Source organism: Neoarius graeffei, chromosome 9, assembly GCF_027579695.1.
Source record: "Neoarius graeffei isolate fNeoGra1 chromosome 9, fNeoGra1.pri, whole genome shotgun sequence".
NCBI classification, from domain to species: Eukaryota; Metazoa; Chordata; class Actinopteri; order Siluriformes; family Ariidae; genus Neoarius; species Neoarius graeffei.
Window position 1 is genome coordinate 56,570,429 of NC_083577.1, and position 26,979 is coordinate 56,597,407.

At 44.7% G+C, this 26,979-nt stretch overlaps 1 protein-coding gene across 9 annotated transcripts in view; it reads right to left on the reverse strand.

The window, feature by feature from the left end:
- The window catches only part of mycbp2 (MYC binding protein 2), a 134,275-nt gene that overhangs the window by 55,375 nt on the left and 51,921 nt on the right, over window positions 1–26,979 (reverse strand). For all 9 annotated transcript variants that reach the window (XM_060929884.1, XM_060929889.1, XM_060929881.1 and 6 more), the window contains 17 exons: window positions 26,368–26,487; window positions 24,375–24,456; window positions 24,143–24,260; window positions 23,554–23,758; window positions 23,296–23,449; window positions 20,779–20,951; window positions 18,808–18,933; window positions 18,524–18,651; window positions 18,040–18,131; window positions 17,329–17,463; window positions 17,141–17,224; window positions 16,952–17,048; window positions 7,956–8,148; window positions 6,933–7,207; window positions 3,770–3,991; window positions 3,284–3,475; window positions 73–279 (listed from right to left, as the gene is read on the reverse strand). In XM_060929884.1, coding sequence (XP_060785867.1) covers window positions 73–279; window positions 3,284–3,475; window positions 3,770–3,991; window positions 6,933–7,207; window positions 7,956–8,148; window positions 16,952–17,048; window positions 17,141–17,224; window positions 17,329–17,463; window positions 18,040–18,131; window positions 18,524–18,651; window positions 18,808–18,933; window positions 20,779–20,951; window positions 23,296–23,449; window positions 23,554–23,758; window positions 24,143–24,260; window positions 24,375–24,456; window positions 26,368–26,487 — 2,603 coding nt within the window. The remainder of the gene's footprint in view (window positions 1–72; window positions 280–3,283; window positions 3,476–3,769; window positions 3,992–6,932; window positions 7,208–7,955; window positions 8,149–16,951; window positions 17,049–17,140; window positions 17,225–17,328; window positions 17,464–18,039; window positions 18,132–18,523; window positions 18,652–18,807; window positions 18,934–20,778; window positions 20,952–23,295; window positions 23,450–23,553; window positions 23,759–24,142; window positions 24,261–24,374; window positions 24,457–26,367; window positions 26,488–26,979) is intronic.

Genomic DNA, 26,979 nt, shown 5'->3' on the forward strand with positions numbered 1-26,979 from the left:
TGAAATAATCCTGGCTATTCCAGTTTTTAATTGAATTTAATATTATGATTTATGCTAAGCAATAGCTCTTACATCATCTGCAAGAACCTCCAGTTCGTATTCATGGATGCCTCCTCCCCCATAGACGCAGAAGCCCACCAGCACCACACCTGGCTTGTCTACACTAAAGCAGATGGCATCAGGGGAGCCATTGCCTGTGTTCCAGCTGCGGCCTTGACTGGTCTTAGTGAAACGACTGGGAGTGGACTTCACGGAGTGGAGAGAGTTCAGCCCATCCACCTGAATAAGGAGATTGTAAAAGAGAAACTTAAAAATATATTTGTACGAAAAGTGCACATACATTTTCCTTCATCAGTTAAACTCGCTACACTGCAAAAAATAAAAATCTTAGGAAGTTTGTCTATTTTCAAGTCAAAACATCTAGCCACCCTTATTATAAGACATAACTGCCCAACAAGCAAAACCTCATTTAGCTAGAAAGGCTAGTTTTTAGACAGTCCATCTTGAAAATCTTGTATAGACAAAATGTCTTGAAAAAGTCTTATTTGGAGCACCTTTGAAAATAAAACAAGGTTTTTTTTAAACAAGTAAGTACATTTTGGACATTTGTCAAATGCGGTTCATCTTGTTTCAAGAAAAAAAAAGTATGCTTGTTTTTGGAATAAATGAACTTTACGATTGAGATCCTTCTAGATGCTGTACACACTCTAGACCAGACAAGTGCCTTCAAAAAGGCTATGAGTGAGTGGAGGATAAGTTCAGTGGTTTGTTTTTTTCCCCACCCACTCGTGAGTTTTTTTTTTTTTTTAATGTGTATAAGGGGTTTACAAGATCAGGCACCAAACCAAAAAAAAACCAAACAAACAAACAGTCAGTGCCCCCAAAATGCATTGTTGCTTTGGCGTTGTGTAAGCACTCCAAGTCAAAATGCGTAGACGTTTGGGTCACCTTTCATATCCTTAGGCCAAGTTTACATTAGACCGTATCTGTCTCGTTTTCTTCGCGGTTGCACTGTCCGTTTACATTAAAACGCCTGGAAACGGGAATCCGCCAGGGTCCACGTATTCAATCCAGATCGTGTCTGGTCCGGTGCTGTGTAAACATTGAGAATACGCGGATACGCTGTGCTGAGCTCTAGCTGGCGTCGTCATTGGACAACGTCACTGTGACATCCACCTTCCTGATTCGCTGGCGTTGGTCATGTGACGCGACTGCTGAAAAACGGCGCGGACTTCCGCCTTGTATCACCTTTCATTAAAGAGTATAAAAGTATGAAAATACTGCAAATACTGATGCAAATACTGCCCATTGTGTAGTTATGATTGTCTTTAGGCTTGCCATCCTTCCACTTGCAAGTGGTAAGTGACGCGCATGCCCGACATGCACTGGGATCACACACACAGCGGCTCAGTCCCAAATCACTGCTCGTGCGCTATACTCGCGCGCTCTGTGAGCTGCGCAGGGCCGGAGTGCGCACCCTCCAGAGGGCACTCGCATGTTCAGGGCGGAGTGATTTGGAGCGCAGGATGCCTGCGGAGCTGAGCGTATCCGTGTACTGGTGTTGCTGTGTGCACGCGAATCGTGTATTGGCGTTGCTGTGTGCACGCTAATCGTTTTAAAAACGTTAATCTGATGATCCGCTGATACGGTCTAATGTAAACCCCACCTTAGTTTACTGTGACTGTTTACTCAGATCCTTCTAGATGCTGTACATACTCTAGACCAGACAAGTGCCTTCAAAAAGGCTATGAGTGAGTGGAGGGCGTTTTAGTGAGGTCTTTTTGGAATGCTGTGAGTGAAGTTCAGTGTTTTTTTTTGTTTGTTTTTTTGTGCCTGATCTTGTAAACCCCTCGTACACTGCACTGTTGCTTTGGCGTTGTGTAAGCACTGCAAGTCAAAATGCGTAGACTTTTTTTTTTTGGTGCCTGAGGTCCTGGGGAAGTGGAATCTTAAGAGATGTTTTAATGATTGAATGTTGAAATGGGAAAAAAAAAAATAAACTTGTTGCAATGCTACACGTGTCGTCAACTTGATTCAAGATAGTCCCTGGTCTCGTATCTAGAGTATTTTACTAATTACAGGTCACAAAAGGAGAATCTTTTAAGCTAGCAATGCTTAGTTGTAGAATTTAACAATACTAATATATATTAGTATATTTATCTTAAATTCAGTTTTTACTGCTAAGACTGTCATGAATTTAAGTGAAATACCCTTAAAATGAAATAAATAAAAATGACTTGAATGGCTAAATGTAAGAAGTACGATCTTGTTATAAGAACTATTTTGATTATTTTTGAGTTAATCAGATCTCGCATAATAAGTTCCCCAATCTTATTTTGGAATTATTTCATCTAAAAACAGGTTAGATTTTTCATCTTACTTTAAGAAATCTTACCAAGTCAAATTTGACTAGTTCCATTGGCAGATTTTTTTCACCTGATTCAAGCAAATATGCTTTGTTTTAATCTTTTATTTCTTATTTTTGAAAGGCCATTTTTTGCAGTGTAGTGGTTAGTTCTAAGTCAATACATATAACATAAGATCATTGAAGTAATACCGCAGTAGATGCAAAACATATTCCATAATAAACATCAACTTGCAGTGACGTTACACTTCTTTCCTTTAGGTGACAGTAGTACAGTCAAGACATCTAAGAGAAGGGTAATGCTCTTCATGTCTGCATGAATGATGATTACAGAACAATAAAGCTCATGTATTGGGTCATTCAGCTCAGCTCAGCTCATATATTTTGGAAAACATGATAAAATGGTGAAAATGGTTACAAAAACAACTAATGCGCCTCCAACTCTATAAAGCCAGCAGAGGAAACACATTGTGGTTGAGCAGTTGCCATGACAACGAGTCTATGACAGCAATAGGGAGATGTACTGCAAAAGACCAAAGACTAGATGGCTACTGCAGTCTTGTGAAGAACACATCTGTACCCATGATTCAGCTTTCTACAACATAAGGATCCAAAAGACAAGAAGAGAAATGGAGAGATAGGATAAATGTGATTAACAAAAATTACATCATCTCTCCAGAACTGCCAAAGGCTATTTATGACCATGAGGCTGCTGTAATAAGATAAGAGGACTGACACAGAGCCCAGCTGGATCCAAGCCGAATGAGGCAGCATGCTCGTGTTTTTCTGGGAAAGAGAAAAGGGAATAAAGATGGACCAAAAAAAAAAAGGACAAAGGAGCAAATAAAAGAGGAGGACAGAGACAGTGAGACAGACAGCCCATGAGGGAGGTGGGTGAGATAGATATGCGTTTCCAACCTCAGAGCCAAGTGCAGAGGCAGTGAGCTCGCTGACGATGCTAGCCAGAAGGCCACAAGTGTTGGATACCAAATGAGGGGAGAAAAGCTCCATCTCTTTCCTCAGACTCTTTCTCACTGGTAGTACCACTATCACCAGCATTTTTTCCAGAACTTCCCGGAAACTTGTCATCCCCATAAGGTTCTCTTCCGTCTAGATGAAATCAAACAAGCAAGGCGTATCAGTTTTACATTAAGAAAGATGTGAGTAAAATTTCTATCACCTCATAAGCCACGATGGTTAAAAAATAAGCTACATATTCTACATGATCAATCCATGTGTGCAACTGCTTGCTTAAAACATGTTCACAAAAATCATTCATTCAATTACAGAGGCTTTAGGTAAGATGTCACGCAAGATGAGAACTGAGGTACTGCATTACATTATAGTGGATAAAATCTAGAGCAGTCTTGTAGGTACTGAATGGGTACATAAACAGGCACTTACATGACTGAGTTTCTCCATGTGTGCCACCAGCAGGGGGAAGCGGTGGGCAAGGGCTGAGTCGTTCTCAGTGCTGACCTGCTTGACAAGTGAGCGCAGCAGCACCTCCCCATCATACGCAATAGGCAGGATTGAGGTCAGCTTGACTGATGTGTTACACAGTGCAGACATTACAGCAGCCAGCAGACGACTGCTTGAGGTGCGGAAGTTTGCTTCTTGGATGTCCTGGGAGATCAGGGGTGAATTTCATGGATGAATTAAGCAAATCATGGACAGATGAGAAGGACAGTAATGGCCATTCAAATTGAATGTGATACAGCAGGCCTCAACGTTAACTTCCGACACCTTTTGCCCTGCAGGACAAATGGCCTCAAAAAATTTTTGCCCCCCCCTTGAATTTCCTTTTGTCCTAAAATTTTGTGGTATTTCGGCAAGTTTTCAAGTACACGGTTCAAGGCAATACTGATGTGTTTTCTAGAGGTAGACAAAAGTACTTTTTTTTTAAACATTTCTTTTTAAAAACATTTATTTCTGCAACAGAAGAACAAGACAAGTCCTGAAAACATGAAACATAAATCAACATCATACATGTAAGACTTACGTACGGTACGAGTACATAATACATCTTTTTATATAGAGTTTAGGACACAAAACACACTTTGTTTTGCCTATAACAATGACTAGCGATATTGCAAAAGATGAATTATAAAACTAAAAACATTATAAAACAGGAGTCTGTACTGCAGTACTGTCTTATCATTCAGTTTGCCATTGCATTTAGGAGGAACTTAAACAACCTGTCCTCCGCATCTACATCAGCTTCCTGTGTAGCCTCTGCGAATTGTGGGCACTGTTCACGCTGGCCCACCATAGGTGGACTGGCCCTCTCAGCATTATATGCATCAAGATCCAGGCCCTGTAGAGCAGGGGTCCTCAACCTTTTCTGCTTTAAGGCCCACCTAGTCATACTTGTACCGAGTTGGGGCCCATTAAAAAAAGACCCTGTGGCAGCGGGGGCGTGGTCAAGCGCCGGTCTGTGACAGGAGGGCGGAGTCAGGGAAGGTAAGTGGCAGAATCACGACACCTGAGAGCAATTAACCTGTGTTTGTGTGTCTTCCCTGTCCCGGGTTTCGGCACCACTGTAAGACTCCCTACGTGTGGGTGGAGCACAGAGGACGGCAGGACAGAGATCAGGTTTTATAAATTGGCTTTATTGCCACACTTTTCAGTCTAACAATATCACTCGCACAGACACACACAACCGGCGTCTGGTTCAGGGTTGAGCTCCTTTCGCTCTCGCTCTCCCTCCTGATATAGGGCGCGGTCACTGGGAAGACACACAAACACAGGTTAATTGCTCTCAGGTGTCGTGATTCTGCCACTTACCTTCCCTGACTCCGCCCTCCTGTCACAGACCGGCGCTTGACCACGCCCCCGCTGCCACAGACCCCCAGTTATTTTGGCTCATCTATTCTAATCTATTTTAAAGTGTATTAATGGGATGCAACATCACTCCCTGTTACAGATGGGAATTTAAATAAATGCAATAAAAACACATTTTTAGATTGTAGGTATTGCATTTAAAACTGTAAGGATGTGCCAGAAGCCAACCCATGCATGCAGGGCATTCTCATTCAAAAGGGATTAATGATCCAAAAGTGGAGTCTGGTCCACTAACACAAGAACTTATTGCCATGTTTGTGTTCAGCAAACAAGCAAGTTATTAAAACCAAGAAGTACACTCAAAAGAATGCGATTAGATCCTTACGCACTAACAAAGAAGGATTTTTCCTATGAAAGAAAAATTTACCACCTAAATTTGGCAATAGTAGAATAAAATTTGATCATACTGTAGCCATAACCAAATACAAAGACAATAGTTATGGATACTATTAATTAACTTAATGTGAAGATAATCAACATATTTTAAGTTTTTTTTTTAAAAGACTGTATATTTTTAGTCTTTTGTATTTGTAATTCTTTGTATCTGTACATGCACGACCCCACCAGCTCTGCTAATCAACTTATTGTTTTTAAATAAAGTTATTCATTCATTCATTATGAGTTGGAAAATTATCCATCCGTTGAGCTCCCTGACGTCTCAAACTACCTGGTGCTGCAGACATCGTTCTACATGGACACACAGATGAAAACCTGGAAGAGCATGGAGGAGTACAACTTTTTATATGTGGCTGGGTTAAAGATCTGGGGATCAGGACACTACAAGGTAAATCCTGTATCATTTTTGCCCGGGTAAATGGGAGTTTCTGGGCTTTTTGTCCACGTCTTTGCAAGGGTTGCTAGGACGTGACAAGTGTTGGTATTGAGTGTAAACAAATGACTGTCGCTCGATTCCCAATCCTCCCTGCTCTTCTCTTCCAGCAGGCATAACAGATCCACATAATTACCCACAAACGTATCTCTCTCTCTCTCTCTGTGTATGCGCGCACTCTGTGATACACATGCGCTCGCTCTGTGTGTGTTGCGTGCGTGCGATCTCCAGTCACTTTTGATTCTTTTGACTGCTGAGAATCCCCAGTCACAGATGCTACTTGATAGGGGGATGGTAAAAGGTATATACACCACTTTAAGAACATGCACACAAATGCGCACATGCACCTGAAGCGAGCCACTCAGAATTGCCGTTACAAATCAGGGAAAAAAAAAAAAAAAAATGATGATCACAGGGGATGCAAGGATGCTGGTTAATACATCTTATTTTTGTAATGTGCTCGCTCGAAAATCATTTTTGTGCTTAAAGAAGCCGACCATAGGTGTGCCCTAATGGGCCTAACTCGCTCAAATATTTCTGCCCGAACGTCTTGGTTGGGCAAATCGGGCAATGCCTGGCATTGAGGCTAGTACAGTTTAAAAAAAAAAAAAAAAAAAGGGATAATTCTAATAATCATACCATTTACAGACTTTCAAATTCTCTACCTGAATTCAGCATTTTAAATGTAAAACCTCTAAATTAGTATGTCATGTAAGCCACTGAGGATATATCTGAACAGATCGTAGACCTAAATCTGTCAAATAGCTTATTTGCTGTAGCCTGAAAATAGCTCAGCTTCTCACTGACAGAGAAAACTTTAAAAACGTTAACTAACGCAGCACTGAGGTTTCAACAATAGATATACTGCTTGAGGCTTTTAACCAAAGTGATTACCTGGTCAAGGCAGTTAAGCAGGTCACAGAGACAGGCCCACTGCAAGGCAGGAGTAGGGTAAAAGGAATGGAAACAGGCTGTGAAGGTGTTGTGGCATTCCTGCAGCACTGCTTCAAGCAAGGTAAGGGGCTGGCTAAGGTAGCCCTGAGGATCGTTGTCCAACTTGGTCAGACAGTTGTCCATGCCCTCTGAAAGAATCTTCTTCAGCAGGCTGCGTGTCTTACCCACGCACTCTGCCAACTTGCTCGACTCTTCAACAACTACTTTGGTGCTGGCTGAGGAGGACAGAGCACAAGCAGAGTAAAACAGAGTTAGGAATACGGTTTACAATGAAAACGTTATTTACATGTTTAGAGAATTATGACTTCATATGACTGTCATGGTAGGAGATAGGAGTCCTTTAATTAAAATCTTTTCAATTTAACTGTGCTCCTAAAATTGCATTCTGTTGCTCACTCGATCATGACAATAAGCTAATGGTTTAGCTTGACTAAACACATGTAAATTAAGAGTCATTATACTGCTGTCCAGTATGATCACCCATCCATTATCTGTAACTGTTTATCCTGCGCAGGGTCACGGGCAAGCTGGAGCCTATCCCAGCTGACTATGGGCGAGAGGCGAGGTACACCCTGGACAAGTTGCCGGGTCATTGCAGGACTGACACATAGAGACAAACAACCATTCACACCTACGGTCAATTTAGAGTCACCAATTAGCCTAACCTGCATGTCTTTGGGCATGGGGGGAAACCGGAGCACCCGGAGGAAACCCACGCAGACACAGGGAGAACATGCAAACTCCACACAGAAAGACACCCCCCCCATAGGGCTCAAACCCAGGACCTTCTTGCTGTGAGGTGGCATTGCTAACCACTACACCACCGTGCCGCCCCAGCATGATCATGATTAACAGTATTAGTGTGTGTTAAGTGTTAAAATCTTTGCTTCTATTTTGCCTTATACATTTACAAGAATTCTCTGATCAGTTTTCTGATCTTTTCTGTAGAATTTTTAATCATACCAGACATTGGGTAGATTTCACAAATATAGACACGAAGCAGGCGGAGACAGCAGGTTCCCACAAAGCGCAGCCGCTCCAGGTCCAGTAAGGTGGCAGTGTATTGAAAACCTTTTAGTCCTCTCAGCTCCTCCACCCCCAGCACTAGAGTGGTCCAACTCCAGTGAAGAATACTCAGCAGAGACTCAAAACATTCCTGAGAGAAAAATATATGTACAATTGGAAAGTTAGAGCACATGACTGGTTGATTCTGTGGCCTTAAAGAATAGATTGTTTGATTACATTAATTACATTTTTTGTGACAGAGGGCTCTGCCACAGTTTGCCACACCACCTAAAACTTTCCCTTTCTTCCCCATACTGCATAATGTCCCTGACTGTAGCAGCAAGCTGCTGTGAGTGCATGCACAGTCATGGCTAGAATATTCTCCAATTCAGGTAAGCACAGACATTCTAAATTCACCTTTCATTCCCCAATAACAGTCACCAAAAACCAAGCACAAAAACACACATTTGGCTGTCATTTTGTGCGTTTTATTTTACTTGTGTGTTCAGTGTTTTTGTAAGTATTGGAACACTCTGTGTGTAGTCTGTCCATATGTGTGATGCCATAGTAACACTTCTGTTTATTATGGTGGGTGGAAAAGACCAAGCCGAGCAAATAGCTGGGCAAACATATATAGTACCTGTCCCAAAAACTGCAGGTACTTTTCAGGGCAGTCCTTCAGGATATTTTGAATTCCAAAACTAAAAACTGACTACACACTGAAAGCTATTATAAAAGTTTTATACATTAACATATCTAACTTGTTCTAATTGTTCCCCAATTTTATTTTTTAATGTTCTAATAAAACGGTATAAATTATCTCTTGAAATTCTTTATGGCAGTAAATGTAAAGATCAATGAATGTGCATGGTTTGCAAATTGGAAACACCCCTCATGCCCCTTTGCCATTCTGACTCTGCCCCTACTACGCTGGTTAAGTTCCCTCCATGAACTACCACCTTATCATGATGGTGGGGTTTGAGTGCCCAAGTGATCCTAGGAGGATTGTTGGCAGGGGCTATTTGCACCTGGTGGGGTCTCCCAACACAAACTGGTCCTAGGTGAGAGGCCAGACTAAGTGGGATTCTAAAGGCATTTATGAGGAGGACAGCAAGGAAGCATGAATAACTCTCCTGGAACAGGGATATCAGGGCCCCGCACTGGAGCTAGGCCAGGGGAGGGGACTCATCAGCAAGCACCTAGTGGTCGTGCCTTTACCCATGCGGCCCGGCTGGGCTCAGCCCACAAGAGCCACTTGGGTCAGCCATCCTGTAGGCCTGCCATCTGCAGGAGAAGCCATAGGGGTTTAGTGCATTGTGGATCAGGCAGTGGCCAAAGGCAGAGGTTGGTGGTCTGATTCCCAGCTGCCAAAACTGGTTTTAGGGACATGGAATGTTGCCTCTCTGGTTGGGAAGGAGCCTGGCCTTGTGCGTCAGGTTTAGAGTTACCAACTAGATATAGCTGGGGTCACTTCAATATACAGCATAGGTTCTGGAACCAATCTCCTGCAGAGGGGCTGCACTCTAGACCACTCTGGAGTTGCCCTGGCTGAGAGGTTGCAGGCAGGAGTGGGTATACTTATAGCCCCCTGGTTTGGCACTTATACATTGCAGTTTTCCCTGGTGAATGAGAGGGTTGCTTTCCTGCACCTTCAAGTTGGGGAACAGACTCCGACTGTTTCCACTTATGCACTGAACAACAGTTCAGAGTATCCAGCCTTCTTGAGGATCTTAGGCAGGGTACTGGAAAGCGCTCCTTCTGGGGACTTGATGGTTATATTGGGGGACTTCAATGCTCATGTGGGCAAAGACAGTGAAACTAGACTGGAGACTAGTGACTGGGAGGAAAGGTCTGGCCAACCTGAACATGAGTGGTATTTTGTTATAGGACTTCTGTGCTTTGCATTACACGACAGGCATTTAGCAGATGCTCTTATCCAGAGTAATGTACAAGTTCAACAATTTTTACTTCATCTGCATGTATTTGAAGTGGGAGGAAACTTACACAGACAGAGGGAAAACATGAGAACTCCACACAGAAAGGCCCCCATCAGCCATGAGGTTTGAACCCAGAACCTTCTTGCTGTGAGGTGACCGTGCTAACCACTACACCACCGTGCTAATCAGTTTGTCCATGACGAACATCATGTTCAGACACAGAAGTTTTCATAAGTGCACTTGACACCAGGACACCCAAGGCTATAGGTCGATGACAGGAATACAAAATTGATCAGTCACATCAGATCTGCAACTGTATTTCTTGGAGACTCGGGTGAAGAGAGGAGCTGAGCTGTCAACTGATCACCACCTGCTGGCGAGTTGGATCAAATGTTGAGGGAGGATGCTGAACAGACCGGGTACACCCAAAAATATAGTGAGGGTGGACTGGGAATGTTTGGCAGATGCTCCTGTCTGGAAGATATTCAACTCCCATCTCCAGCAGAACTTCTATTGCATTCCAACATGAAGTACAAATGAGCCACGTTCTGCACCTCTATTGCTGAGGCAGCTGTTTGGAGCTGCAGCCATAAATTTTTTGGTGCCCGTCATGGCAGCAACCACTGAACCCAGTGGTAAAAGGGAGACGTCAACCTGGAGGAGTCCTATTGAGCTTGGTTAGCCTGTAGGACACTAGAGGCAACTGACAGACACTGAATGGCCAAGCAGAGTATGGCTTTGCCAGTTGCAGAAACAAAAACTCTGGTGTGGGAGGAGTTTGGCAAGTTGGCCCAACCAGTCTATATGTGCTTTGTGGACTTGGAAAAGACATATGACTGTGTCCCTCAAGGTGTCTTGTGGGGGGGTGCTTCAGGAGTATGAGGTACTGGGTCCACTGCTACAGGCCATTCAGGCCCTGTATAACTGGAGCATAAGCTTGGTTCACATTGGTGGCAATAAGTCAGAATTGTTCCTGATGGGTTCTTGACTCTGCCAGGGGTGCCCTTTGACACCAATTCTGTTCATAACTTTTATGGACAGAATTTCTAGGCATAGCCAAGTGGAGGGATTGTACTGGGGTGGTTTGCAACTGAACGTGAGGAGTCACACCTCCAAGTCTGAGGCTATGGGTTTTAAGCTGAAAAAAGGGTGAACTGCCCAGGTCAAGAACAAGTCCTTGCCTCAACTGGAGTTGTTCAAGTATCTCAGGGCCTTGTTCACACGTGAAGGGAAAAATGGAGCAAGAGATTGACAGACAGATTGGTGCAGCTTCTGCAATGAGATGGAGGCTGTACTGGTGTGTCATGGTGAGGAGTAAGCTGAGCCAAAAGGTAAAGCTATTGATTTACTGATCAATCTACATTTCTACCCTCACCTATGGCCACAAGCTGTGGGTAGTGAGCAAAAGAACAAGATTGCAGATACAAGTGGTGGAAATTAGCTTTCTCCCAAGGGTGACTGGGCTCACCCTTCGAGAGAGGGTGAGGGGCTCAGACATTAGAGAAGGGCTCAGAATAGAGCTGCTGACCTTCCGCATCAAAAGAAGCCAGCTGAAATGGTTCAGGCATCTGTCTAGGATGCCTCCCAGATGCCTTCTAAGTGAGGTGTTCCGGGCATGCCCAGCCTGGAGGAGACCCCGGAGTGGACTCAAGACACGTTAGAGAAATAATATCCTTTGGCAGGCTTGAGAACACCCATGTCTCTCCCCAGAAGGGCTGCAGGAGGTGGCCGGGGAGAGGAAAGTCAGCCTATCTGCTGGAACTGCTGCCCCTGTGACCAGGACCCAGACAAACAGCAGATGGATGGACAGACCCTGGTTAAAATATGGATTATTATATAATTACAAAAAGGATAGATATCACACTGGGGGGGGATATATAATCCTCTGTGAATGCCAGACTGCCTTAAAATATTAAGAGGAAACCTCTTTTCATAGAAACATAAACCCCCACGTTTCAAGTGATCACCAAGAACAGTCTGCATTAAAATGGACAAACCATAATAATACTGCAGTGAGTTATCTGATTATTTGATTTGCTAAAATACTGAAATTCCTTTTGGCATTTTGATTACATTTTAGGAGAGGCTAGGCTTCTCATGTAGTCTAAAAGCAATCGCTTGTCATCTAATAATTACCATATTTAGCATGTGTGGCAGCGGGGATGTGATCAAGCGTCGGTCTGTGACCGGAGGGCGGAGTCAGAGAAAGTAAGTGGCAGAATCACTGCACCTGATGTCTATTAACATGTTTGTGTCTCTTCCCCAGTGGCCGCGCCCTACATAAGGAGAGAGAGAGAGGAAAGGAGCTCTCTCCCCAACCAGAAGACTTGTGTGTGTGTGTGTGCGCGCGCGCGCGCACACACACACACGCGCGCGCGCGTGTGGGTGACTGGGAGAATGTGGTTGCAAAGCTGAAAAGCAAAAATAAAAGTTTTGAGAACTCAGTTCTGGCCTGCCGTCCTTCTGTGCTCCACCCACCCCTACAAAGTGCAACAGTGGTGCTGAAACCCGGGACCGAGCACAGAAAACAACAGCCCCATGGAGTCCTCCCCCTTCGCAGACCTGGTCCATGCCCTTGCCACGGCCCAGCAGAGCCAGCACCAGACGCTGCTCGCCCTCCGGAAGGAGCAGGAGCAAAGGTTCGAGGCCCTGGTGCTGGCGCAGCAGGAAGATCAACAGGCGTTCCGGCACCTCCTCGCGTTGGCGGGGTCCACCACCTCCACGGGCCCTTCCCACCACACCCTAACGAAGATGGGCCCGCATGACGACCCCGAGGCCTTCCTCATGCTCTTTGAGCAGGCAGCAGAGGCCTCGGGCTGGCCAGTGGAACAGTGCGCGGTGAGCCTCCTCCCCCTGCTAACGGGCGAGGCGCAGCTGGCTGCGCTACAGCTCCCCGCCGACAGCCAGCTGGTCTACGCAGACCTCCGCCGGGCCGTCCTCCAGCGTGTGGGGCGCACCCCTGAACAACACCGACAGTGCTTCCGTGCTCTGCGCCTGGAGGAAGTCGGCTGGCCGTTCACGTCTGGCCAGCAACTCCGGGACGCCTGCTGGCGGTGGCTGAGGGCTGACAACCGCGATGCCGAGGGACTCGATCAGGTGGTACTGGAACAGTTCATCGCCCGACTACCCGAAGGGACCGCGGAGTGGGTCCAGTGCCATCGCCCGGCGTCGCTGGATCAGGCCATCGAGCTGGCGGAGGACCATTTGGCGGCTGTTCCAACGGCAGGACGGCAGATCGCCTCTTCTCCCCTCTCTCCCTCCCCTTCTGTGTCTCGACCTCGCCCCGTTCCCCCACCGCGGGGGCCCGTTCCCCCACCGCGGGGGCCCGTTCCCCCACCGCGGGGGCCGGCTCCACCCCAGCCGGCCCGCCACACCCGCGGTGCCCTCCCGTTTCCCACTTCTGTGTCTGTCTCCCCCCTCAGGTGAGTGAGCCCCAGAGCGCCGGTGCAGAGAGAAAGCCTGGGCCGGTTTGCTGGCGCTGCGGGGAGACGGGCCACCTCCAGCAGCAGTGCTCGGCAATGGAGGTGGGCGAGGTGGTTCGGATCCCCGACGCGCCAGGAGCCGCCCTCGATTGGGCCGGAGCGTATCGCATATTGGTGAGTGTCCAAGGGGATACATATCAGGTGTTGGTGGACTCTGGCTGTAATCAGACCTCAATCCACCAAAGCCTGGAGCAAGACAAGGCATTGGGGGGAGCACAATTGGTGAAGGTGTTGTGTGTGCACAGGGATGTTCACAACTACCCTTTAGTGGCGGTCCACATTTTTTTCGAGGGGAAAAATTTAGTGTAAAGGCAGCGGTTAATCCTCGCCTTACCCACTCAATAATTTTGGGGACTGATTGGCCGGGATTTCGGGAGTTAATGAGGCATTTAGTGAAGAGTGGGTCCTGCCGTAGTTCAGCAGGGGGAGGTCCTGGTGTGGCATTGGCGGGAGCAGCTGTCACAGAACCATCTACATCACCGTGTCAGAGTGAGGAGCAGCAGGCTCCTCCTCCTTCTCTCGGGGAATCCCTTGCGGATTTCCCATTAGAACAGTCATGGGACGCGACTCTGCGGCATGCGTTTGACCAAGTGAGAGTAATTGATGGTCAAACGCTCCAGCCAAACGCCGCCCCGTCCTTCCCCCATTTCTCCATTATGAGGGGTAGGTTATACCGAGTGACGCAGGACACTCAGACTAAGGAGCCGATTACACAGCTTTTGATTCCAAAGAGCCGCCGGGAATTAGTATTCCAAGTGGCTCACTTTAATCCCATGGCTGGACACTTGGGGCAGGATAAGACACTAGCCCGAATAATGGCCCGGTTCTATTGGCCAGGGATTCGCGGCGATGTCCATAGGTGGTGTATGGCATGCCGCGAATGCCAGTTAGTAAATCCAGCGGCCATTCCAAAAGCGCCTTTGCGCCCTCTACCGTTAATCGAGACCCCGTTCGAAAGAATTGGGATGGATCTCGTCGGGCCATTAGATCAGTCAACATGAGGGTATCGCTTTATTTTAGTTCTGGTGGACTATGTAACGCGATACCCGGAAACAGTGCCTCTTCGCAATATCTCAGCACGCAGTATTGCGGAGGCGCTCTTCCATGTCATCTCCCGAGTCGGAATCCCCAAAGAGATTCTGACTGATCAAGGCACCTCGTTTATGTCACGCACACTGAGCGAACTGTATGGGTTATTGGGAATTAAGCCGATCCGCACCAGCGTTTATCACCCACAAACGGACGGTTTAGTCGAACGGTTCAATCGCACACTCAAGAACGTAATTAAAAAATTTGTTCGCGAGGATGCACGTAATTGGGATAAAATGGCTCGAACCCTTGTTATTTGCAGTGCGAGAGGTCCCACAAGCCTCCATGGGGTTCTCCCCGTTCGAATTATTATATGGGCGTAAGCCACGTGGTATCCTAGATGTACTGCGAGAAAACTGGGAGGAGGGACCTTCCCCGAGCAAAAATTAAATTCAATACGTTATTGACCTGTGCGCAAAACTCCACACACTCTCACACCTAACCCAGGAGAATTTGCGGCAGGCCCAAGAACGGCAAACCCGCCTGTACAACAGGGGTACGCGCCTTAGGGAGTTTGCACCGGGAGATAAAGTACTCATACTGTTGCCCACATCGAGCTCCAAATTGATCGCCAAGTGGCAAGGACCCTTTGAGGTCACACGGCGAGTTGGGGACGTCGACTATGAGGTGAAGCGGACGGACAGGGGTGGGGCACTACAGATTTACGACCTCAATCTGCTCAAACTCTGGAACGAGGAGGTCCCCGTGGCGTTGGTGTCAGTGGTTCCGGAGAGGGCGGAGCTGGGGCCAGAGGTTCAAAAGGGAACACTGACATCGAGTACCTCTCCCCGACCCAACTCACGGAGGTTGCCCAGTTGGAGACCGAATTTTCGGACGTGTTCGCGCCCCTGCCCGGCCGCACCGACCTCATAAAACACCACATCGAGATGCCCCCAGGGGTGGTAGTGCACAGCCACCCTTACAGGCTACCCGAACACAAGAAAAAAGTGGTTCGGGAAGAACTCGAGGCCATGCTCGAAATGGGCATCGTCGAGGAGTCCCACAGTGACTGGAGCAGCCTGGTGGTCTTGGTGCCCAAGGCCGACGGATCGGTCTGGTTCTGTGTAGACTATAGAAAAGTCAACGTGGTGTCCAAATTCGATGCGTACCCAATGCCTCGTATTGATGAGCTGCTGGATCGACTAGGCACGGCTCGCTTTTACTCGACACTGGATTTGACAAAAGGTTATTGGCAGATCCCCTTGACTCCACTATCCCAAGAAAAAACGGCCTTTTCCACACCGTTTGGCTTACACCAATTTGTTACACTTCCTTTTGGGCTGTTTGGGGCGCCCGCGACATTCCAGCGGCTTATGGACAGGGTCCTCCACCCCCACGCCACCTACGTGGCCGCATACTTGGATGACATAATAATCTATAGTAATGACTGGCCGCGGCATCTGCAACACCTGAGGGCCATCCTTGGGTCACTGAGGCAAGCGGGTCTCACGGCCAACCCGAAGAAGTGTGCGATTGGGCGGGTGGAAGTACAGTATCTGGGCTTCCACTTGGGTAATGGGCAGGTGCGTCCCCAAATTAATAAGACAGCAGAGATTGCGGCCTGCCCGAGGCCCAAGACCAAAAAGGGGGTGAGACAGTTCCTGGGGCTGGCTGGCTACTATCGTAGGTTTATACCTAATTATTTGGATGTCACCAGCCCGCTGACTGATCTCACTAAAAAGGGGGCACCAGATCCAGTCCAGCTGACGGAGCAATGCCAGCGGGCTTTCTCTGAGGTGAAGGCTGCACTGTGTGGGGGGCCACTGTTACACTCCCCTGACTTTTCTCTCCCCTTTATGTTACAGACAGATGCGTCGGACAGAGGGCTGGGGGCTGAGTCGGGCGGTGGGAGTATGTGGCAGCGGGGGCGTGCTCAAGCGTCGGTCTGTGACCAGAGGGCGGAGTCAGAGAAGGTAAGTGGCAGAATCACTGCACCTGATGTCTATTAACGTGTGTTTGTGTGTCTTCCTCAGTGACCGCACCCTACATAAGGAGAGAGAGAGTAGAGGAAAGGAGCTCTCTCCCCAACCAGACGACTTGTGTGTGCACGCGCGCGGGTGACTGGGAGAGTGTGGTTGCAAAGCTGAAAAGCAAAAATAAAAGTTTTGAGAACTCAGTTCTGGCCTGCCGTCCTTCTGTGCTCCACCCACCCCTACGAAGTGCAACAGCATGTTACTGTATATTTACCCAGCGGAGCATATTCTGTTAAGTTACAAACTTTATCATTCCAAATTATTACAGTTTCCAAGTTAAATAATTTTATACTGAGTTTTTAATTAAAGTGCGAAATTAGCAGTGTGGTAACAAGTTTAAACGAAACAACTCTAAAATCTAAATAATAATTCATCCCAAACTGTAATCATTCAATTAACAAACTGTCTGGCTACTGTAGTTGTACTGATTTGCATAATCCAATCACTATGCTTGTTCATGTACAAAAACATACCACTGAAACAGTCCTAGCAAAAGAGCGCTTCAAAATGTGAACTGGTTCACTGGTCTGCTGTTTTCCTTTTGATGCATTACCGTCATTAGATGGTAACCTGGAAACATTGCACAATTCATCAGTTAAGTGTTGAGTGTATTAAGAGTACATATAGAAAATATCAACTTAAAGAACACATCTATCACTTACCTGTATAACAACTGAGGTATCTGACCAGCATTCACATCAGTACCATTGTTTGATTTCTTGGAGCTCTTAAACTGAAACACCACACTGCAAAATCAAATAGAGACATGTTAATAATATAATTTTAAACACTAATTCGCAGTCTTGACACTGAGATAGTAAAATCTGCATTTTGAAAAATTAAGCTGTACCCATCATCAGTGGTTATAGTTGCCTGCCCATGTGAACCACAGTCACTGCTGGGTCCTGACACCCTTGCCCAGGCCACATACCACCAGCCCAGCTGAAGCAATACTGGCTCATCAAACATCATGGCATACTTTTCCCTGAAAACACAAGCACAATCAGGCTTAAAGTTTTCAGAATGACCAAGTCCCACACCTCCCTCCTCCTGAAATATAAAAATCTAGTGTTTACATATCTATGTCATGGAAGCAATCGCAATTCTCATTAACCCATACAAACTACATCGTAGTAAATGCACAGGGAAGCCATGGCCTAATGGTTACAGAAGCAACATTTTTTTTTTTTGGTGGGGGGGGGGGGGGGGGGTTAGGTGTCACTGGCTCAATTCCCTGGACCAGCAGGAATGGCTGAAGTGCCCATGAGGAAGGCACCTAACCCCCAACTGCTCCCCAGGCTGTTCTGGGTACGTTGTATGTCGCTCTGGATAAGAACGTCTACTAAATGCCTGTAACATAATGTAATGTTCAGACTAGTACGCATAAACCTATAGCTCCAAACAGCTACATCTCATTAAAACTCATTAAAAAAAAAAGGAAAAAAAAGTGAGCCTTTGTCTCAGCTTTAGCTCGAGGGAAAACCGTTTAGCTGTGACATGTTCCCTTCCAGTGTAATTGTTTTAGATTTGTAAAAATAACACATATTTCTGTTAGGAGTACCTAGCAGCACAATCATAGGCCAGAACATCTGTCTCAGCCAATAGGTCTCCATCTGTCTCATGATCACCTCCATCTGGTCCCAGCTCAAACAGCTGCAAGAAAACAACCAACCATCAACCGTAGCACTTGCACAATATGGAAAAAACTTGTTACCATCCAACAGTATAATAATATGATACACTTGTGCTGTGTTTGAAAGGATGGTAATAATTGAGTACATTTCATAAGCTAAACGCAATCACAAATATTATGCCATCATTCCACTGTATGTGTGTCGAAATGACCTACTCACGACAGTACCTGTTGATTGAGAGTGTATATGAGAATGATTGTTTAAAAATACAGGATGGGTTGCAGTTAAACATGACACAAATGATGCAGTACAAAAACAATGCACTATATTGAGAATAAGGTGTGGTTTTGGACATGTGGCCGTTTGTTAGTGTGAGGTGTGGTGTAGCTCTGCTCCTAAACACTAGCTTACCTTAATTTTAGCTGTATATTCTCCACGTCCTCCAAATAGCCCCAGACCACCCAGCAGGATGTCGGCATCCGCACAGAAGCGAATGGCCTCTACAGAATGGGCAGAGTAACCCCAGCCTCCACCATGACCTGAATACACAACAGTATTGACACACTGCAACACTCTTCATCTATACTATTAAGAACATTCTGTAGATACAAATAACACAAATAAATTACATCAGTTATTTATGGATCAACATTCAGTAGCTCAATGTTATATCTGCTAAGGGAGTGTGTACTCACTCTCAAAGCGGTTGACCACACTATAATCCTCCTTTGAATAAACTTTCATCACTGCCTGGGTCTCCTCTTCAGCACTAGCCACACCCATTTTCAGCTCCTGCATGGCTGCCAGTGTATCCAAACAACCTACAAGTAGGTTACCCATGAGAATCAGGAATAATAATATAACCTTCACAATAGGGCTGTAACGATACACCCAACTCACGATTCGATTCGTATCGCGATTTTTGACCCACGATTCGATACGCCCACGATTTTTTTTAAAATGTTTTTTTAAAGTAGTAAATTTGACTTAACATTTACTTACTTACATTAACTATTTAATAACAAATAATTCAGACCACTGCAGAGAATGAGTAATATGTATGCAAAAATGAACAAATGTATATCCAAAGATTGTTTTATTTCTCAAAATAATACTGTTGAGCCGGAAGCTCTGTTTTTTTCGGTTCTGAAAAAGTCATTTTTCCAAATCGTGTAAATCCGTTAAGATTTTTTTTTGGGTGGTGGCTCTCTCACTGTCTCACCCTCATAGGGCCAATGATTTTCTGTGATCGCGGAAAACAGATGGAAATTACGGAATTTTTATGGTGAAACATTGCTCGCGTGTCAAAATGTAACTGCCGCAGAAGGCTTCCGCCCAAGCAGACATGCCTTCAGTGTTGCCAGATATTGCTAATGTTTTCCACCCCAAAATATGTTCAAAACCAGCCAAAAAGCACCTAAACCTGCCCAATCTGGCAACACTGCATGCCTTTCCGGTCAAGTGATTGTGATTGGCTTGTGGCACACCTAGCCAGCCAATGAGCTGCTTGTTTACAGATTCGCTCCCCACGTCGCAACCAGAATGGCGACCGCTTAAAAGAAATGAATGCTCTGCCAGTGGCGAGTGTGGACGTTGCGTGACTCGCAGATTGTCGCAGGTCGGCGAAAAAACGACTTACTAATAGATATAAAAAATAAAAGTAATTTAAGTAAGTTTAAAATGTAATTTAAATAAAAAGTATTCATAAATTGAAGTTTGGAAGCGCCTCTGTTTTTGGGCTGAGGAGAAGTTTGAAAGGGTGTACCGCGATTCTGCCTTCTTGTATCGCGATACGGATCGTGGCTCTGCGTATCGCGATTTCGATTTCGATACGCATATCGTTACAGTCCTACTTCACAAGGGCTGATTTATAATTCGTAGGTTTCTTGTTTTTCATTGTAATCAATTTTGTGGAATCCTCATCCTTGAGTCCACTTCAAATAATCAAATAAAGTTTGCGATTTATTTCAAATTTGGTCACAATCAGCTTTAACCATTTCGGCCAGATAAACCTCGAAACCAAAAGTGAGATAGTTGGACAGAAATTAATAAGCTTTCCAAAAAGCATTTGAAAAGATGTGTCCCCAAAAATGAGAAAGATAGAAGTCTGATGTTCAAAGACACAAGCAGCACAAAAAAAAGGCATAAAATTATTCAGCAACTGTACAACTACACTTTGATTGGAGCGAAGGTATTGAAATCATATGTGAAAACAGATTCTTGCTTTGGGGGGGGGGACACGACACACACCACATTCTCTACAAGTCAATATTCCATACACAATACCTCCTGCATGCAGCAGCAGCAACAGCATGTGAAAGCAGTTCCATTACTCTGGAGGTCCATTTTAAACAGCATGAAGCATATAATGATCTTCTATTCGTCATCAAAAGTTTCTTGCAATATTTTATCGAGATTTTTTTTGGACCATTATTCTCAACCCAGATGTAAAATGAAAGATCTCAGAAATGTGTCTGTATCTAATTCAGTCCTACTACATTGGTGTCACTATGAATTTCGTCTATGAAAATTGAACATGAATAATAATAAGGAAAGTTTTCCAGAGAAGTGAAACAACAAGAATGCTTGTGACAGCGACAACATAATGGCACAGGGGGAAAGAAAGAGAGTGTAGAGAGACTTTGATTGATGAGGTACTGGTGTACCTAGGACGTGAAGGGCTCCATGGGAGCGTGTGGTAGCAGCGTGGGATCCTGAGGGTAATGCCAACTCTGGGCTCAGGATGCTGCAACGTGACTGGATGTCCGTGGCTGTAGGCATGCGGGCGTCTGCAATTACAGCATTATAACACCACATCTCTCGTGTGCTGGGCAGGAACCTGGAAGAAAATGTTGATAATGAAGAATGAAAATAATTATTAACAAGAAGACAGAGTCATCTATATCCCCCACCCTATATACACCAACTATATACCAAGTCTCAAGATATTATTTGTCACATTTTTAAGTTCTGCTGCAGGAAACCAACGCTACCTCTTTACACTGAGCTCAGCAGCTCATGGCATAAACCCACCAGATCTTTGGTCCAGGTGAACTAAAAATTAAAATTTCTCACATTTCTTAGTATCAAAAGGCATATATACATTACTTAAATCAACACATGTACCAACTTTCAAGACCATGCCACTCATAGTTTTCAAGTTCTGCTCCGGAAACAAAACCTACCCCTAAGACTAACCTGAGAGATTAAGTCTGAAATTGTTTCCATGGAAACATCTCATTATCTCTAGCCGCTTTATCCTGTTCTACAGGGTCGCAGGCAAGCTGGAGCCTATCCCAGCTGACTACGGGTGAAAGGCGGGGTACACCCTGGACAAGTCGCCAGGTCATCACAGGGCTGACACATAGACACAGACAACCATTCACACTCACATTCACACCTACGGTCAATTTAGAGTCACCAGTTAACCTAACCTGCATGTCTTTGGACTGTGGGGGAAACCGGAGCACCCGGAGGAAACCCACGCGGGCACGGGGAGAACATGCAAACTCCGCACAGAAAGGCCCTCGCCGGCCACGGGGCTTGAACCCGGACCTTCTTGCTGTGAGGCGACAGCGCTAACCACTACACCACCGTGCCACCCTAGTTTTGGATATATGCTCCGGAAATAAACGTTGCTCTTATAAACTAGGTCAAAATCTATTTTTTATGTAAAAATTTGAAAAATACTTTTTTTCAAAAATCCAAAATAGCAAAAGGCACCAGTTCACATGTTGCTCGATATGCATACAAAGTTTCATGAAGATATGTTCAGTAGTTTTAATGATATGGCCTGGAAACTAAAACGTAACCGGACGGACAGACAGCCGGACAGACAGAACCCATTTCTATATCTGGGCAGGGGATTAAAAAAATGTAAAAAATAAAAACCATATGTATAGCCTCACTCACATATTAACTTTATATACAAACAAACAAACAAACAAACAAACACCCAGACAAACTCTTACTGATATCTGGATTCACATAATAAAGAAAGATTATTTTGCTCTGAAGAATATAGAGCTCTTGCAGTCACGTGACCGGAAAGTACACAACCGCCATCTTGTCGGTCAAAAACACCGCTGAATACTGCTGCACTCGTGTGCAGAATGGATCAATTTCAACCGACGGACTACACGGCTCATTTTTCTAATGAACAGATAACTAAATATATGTCTAAAATAAACGATCTACAGATTTGTGACCCTTATGGCTTACCGGACGGAGTTTTCACGACCGGATTTTGAACTGCCAGTGGAATACCCAGACGTGTATAATTACCTCATTAACTTTCCCTCGCTGTTCAGTGGTGAAGCACTGCGTGCTTATAAATCTCTGGACAGTTTTCTCTACAGAAATTCAGGATTTGTCAGCGACTCAGATGTGGCATCTTGTAAACAAGAATCCTCATTGGACGGGTAAGTCACTTAAGTATTGAGTATAGCACTGACCAGCTGATTATAGAATAGAATAAGGTAATTCCAGCTGTAATTCCAAATCGTCCGTCTTGTTTACATGGATCTGGCATTGGAGAGGTAGAAGCTTGCCAGTGGAGATTTGAGTAGCTGTTTTCTGAGCTTAGTCAACAGGCCGGCTTGGCAGCCTCGCTTTTGCTTCCGCTCCCGGCGTCACCTCCTTCGCTTTGCTTCCGATAACAATCCACGGAGACCCCGCTGGTCTCGCTATCTCGTCCAGAATGTTTTTTTTTTTTTTCTCGTCCGGAATGTTGTGCATGCGATGGAAATCGCTACAAACCGTCATTTTCTGCTGGAAACCAACGTCCAGTAAGTCCATACGGTTGTAGTGGATATTGAAGTCCGGTACAGACGAACAACACGCAAAAATACACACAAAAAACATAAAAAATGTGCACAGGTAGGGAGAGCTTGTAGCCGCAGCCGTTGTAGTAGAATTGTATATAGTAGGGTTTTCCAGAAGAAAAGGTAGAAGTAAAAGCAGAAGTAGAACTAGAAGTAGAAGGCGGAATATGGCGTTTGACCGACAAGATGGCGTCTGTCACAATCTGGATCGGCTGTGACGTCACATGCAAGTGCTCCATAGAGCTGCCAGTACCATACTCGTTATGTAGTGTTGGTTACCATTTTTTATTTCTCAGCTGATATCAGCATATTCTTACCAAGATCAATAGCTAAGCACAGAGAACATAATAAGATCCTTACCTCCAGATGACATCATATACAGGGTCTAGGCAGAGGCCAAAGCCTTGAAGATCTTCCTGCTCGGAGTCATTGAAAGTCCGGCAGCTTCCATCCATTTTGTTGATCAGCAGGCATTTGAAGGGAGGTGGCTCAGATACAGAGGTAGGAACCAAACCTAAGTAGATCAAATCATAAGTCAGTTTAATCCAGGACAAGCACGAATATTCTTATTAGAACAAATTTCAAGCAAAAGTCCCTCAAATTCCAAGATCAATGTACCAATGATGTGTTTGCTGGCAAAGATCTCTGAGGTGGCCAAGACATGGGAGTTGATTAGTGCTTCATCAATCCTCAGAAAGGTCTGGTCTCCACTGGCACCAATCCATGTGGCTTTGCGACCATACTTGGCTCCGATGTTGGGCATGGGTGAAGGTTTAGCATTCCAGTAAGGCATATCAACAATGGGCCGGCCAAGCTGTCCCTTCTGCAGAGAGAAAGCAAAAATACATTGTTGTTTTTTTTGTTGGTGCAGGCAGAAGTGTAATTTGCTGTTGCAACACCAATGAGCTGTTAATTTGGTTGGGTATGAGTCATTGTTTTTTTTCCTGTTTGCACTCCAGTCACAAATCTTTCACAAATATATTTCTCAAATATGAACTATGGAAATTTCAGTGCTGCCCTGAAATAATATACAACACTGTGGCTGTATGCATTTCTTTTTATTTTCGTCTTTTTACCATAATCATGAAAACAGAAACCTTATTTTGTTACTCAGAATGATTGAGGTATTCATTTAAGACATAAAATGTCTGAACTTGGTGTAATAGGAACTGGTACACATGAAATACACAGAGACTGATCAACATACCGAGAAGCTCCCAAAAGTGAAGACCTGTCCATCCATGAGGAGCACTGCAGTGTGGTTACTGCCCGCTGTAACCTGAACACTGGGGCCGGGGAGAGCTTGTACTAAAGTGGGAGACCCCCTTTAAGGAACACAAAAAAAAAAAGCCACAGGTCAACAAACCAGTTTCTTATATTTACAAGATTTACACAAAATAAAATTAAATACAAACACATTAAATCTTCATCCTTATTACCTAGAATTTACATCTCCATGTCCAAGCTGTCCATGCTGCCCATAGCCAAATGTGTACACATCCCCATTCTCCATTAATACAACTGTGGAAGGGAGGTTAGCATACTGTTAAATGCAAACAGGAGTGTCATTTATTATGTATTGGGCTCTGTGTATACAAGTAATGCAATTTGTAACAAGTGAATAATATATAATGAATAATGTGATGCAATGGGAACACAACTAACAGTGTTGTGTAACTGTATTATTTCATATTACAAAAGCTTAATCAATGGATTTATTCTGTAAGTAGAGATGAAAGTGGAGCAAAGGAAAAAATCCTGAAATGGGGGGGGGGGGGGGGGGCGCAACATCCCCCGAAAATATTTTAATAACAACACACAAAACCCTGCATTCTAGTGCATTTTAGTACTTATTTTCACTAAAACAAGTTATAACTTTAAGCCTTTTTCTTTCATGTACATTAATGATTAACATGTCAAAAATATCAAATTTAATTCCCCTAGTTAATGAGTAATTTTCAGGAGTGCATTTAGAAAACGCAGTGATTTTCCTGGCTACACAGTTCATTACTTTGAAAAAAAAAAAATCAGACAGTTGAAGGTAAACTCAGCAAAATCCCAAAACAGTACTGTTAAAAATTAAATCTTTTAGTAGAGTTGTGCGTTTGCATAAGTGAACTAAACATTTCCAATTCATATTTAGACAAGTTGAAGCCAATTGTTTACATTAGCTCGTATTGTCTGTAAATTTAAACACACCAATGAATACCAAATTTCTCATATAAATCAGGGGCGGGGCGGCACAGTGGTGTAGTGGTTAGCGTTGTCGCCTCACAGCAAGAAGGTCCTGGGTTCGAGCCCCGTGGCCGGCGAGGGCCTTTCTGTGTGGAGTTTGCATGTTCTCCCCGTGTCCACGTGGGTTTCCTCCGGGTGCTCCGGTTTCCCCCACAGTCCAAAGACATGCAGGTTAGGTTAACTGGTGACTCTAAATTGACCGTAGGTGTGAATGAGAGTGTGAATGGTTGTCTGTGTCTATGTGTCAGCCCTGTGATGACCTGGCGACTTGTCCAGGGTGTACCCCGCCTTTCGCCCGTAGTCAGCTGGGATAGGCTCCAGCTTGCCTGCGACCTTGTAGAAGGATAAAGCGGCTAGAGATAATGAGATGAGATGAGATGAGAAATCAGGGGCGTAGGGTGTGTGTGTGTGTGTGTGTGTGTGTGTGTGTGTGTGTGTGTGTGTCACACACTGACTGGCAGCCTGAGTACATTATGTAACAAAAAATAATTACCACTGCTAGTTTTATGCAGCTTAGAAACCGGCTCTTTCATTATTGTTGTTTCTTCCACGTTTTCTTGATGTTGTGTTCTAGAAACGGCACTAAAACTTAGCTTCGAAACCACAAAATGCAACTTTGATGGGTAAAAAAAAAAAAAAATTATATATATAAAAAATAAATTGCTTACCTCTCTTCACGTCGAAAGGAGGAGGAAAGTTTTGCTTGTTTTGACATGGCGAATTATTAACACAAGAGAAAATACTCGTAATTTGCAACTAAAAAGACTGCAGCTACACTGGCAGCTTGAACATGCTTTCTAGTGCGATTGTGTTGCGCTTGAGCAGAACGGTGTCAGTCCTGCGCGCCTTAGCACATGCACCTGAAGGCGTGCCTTGGCGTGCGCGCCTAACGACCTCCGGCACGCGCGCCGTTAACAAAGAGCACCTGTCTTTAATCAACGAACTATATTTGGGCTATTTAAAGACCGCGCCCATGCAAGGACGATGCAAAGTATTACGCCGCGTCTAGGAACGTGAAAAATCCGAAAAATTAATTTCTCCATTCGGAAAACCGGAGATTTTCAAGAGTTTTGTCAAATATCCGGATTTCCGGGTCATTAGCAGAAAAAATCCGGCGGAAAATCTAAAAAACCGGAATTCCGGGAAATTCCAGAACACTTTTATCTGTCTGCCTAGTCAGTTATAGTCCTAGCTTACCAGAGTGGTGGAAGCCACAGCTGACCTGCACCGCACGGAGCTCACAGTCAAAGCGCACTGCTCCCGGAGGATAGGTAGTGATCTTACTTGCATCTTTGTCCCCACGCTCACTGCTACCATCTGTAAAGCAGAGCACAGTTTGATGATGCTGGGAACCACCTCACATAGATGGATGCCTTAATCAGCAAGAAGAACCTGGACAATCAGTCACCTGAAAAGAGATTCAGAACTGGAGCTTCAAGACGAACGACGAAATGAAAGATTAAAAAGACATGCACCGTGAAATGAAATTAAATAAACATAGCAAAAGATGCTAGATGAGACAGCAGCAATAAAAAAAAAAACAAGGCATAACATCAAGAAAGTAAAACCTAATTAGGTGAGTTTCTTTCAGAAGGCATTTCAAAAATCAAAAAAAAAAAAAATTTGATCGATGACTGGTTGCTCATTAAAACCAAAAGAAGAGTATGGACATACAACTGATGAAATATCGCTTCCAAGTCTGTCACAGCGTTGATCAAAAGAGCGAGATGAATGAGAATCTTAATACTCAGTATATAATTAACTAATTAAACAAGTGTGCAGGCAAGACCATATGCCTCAGATGTGAAA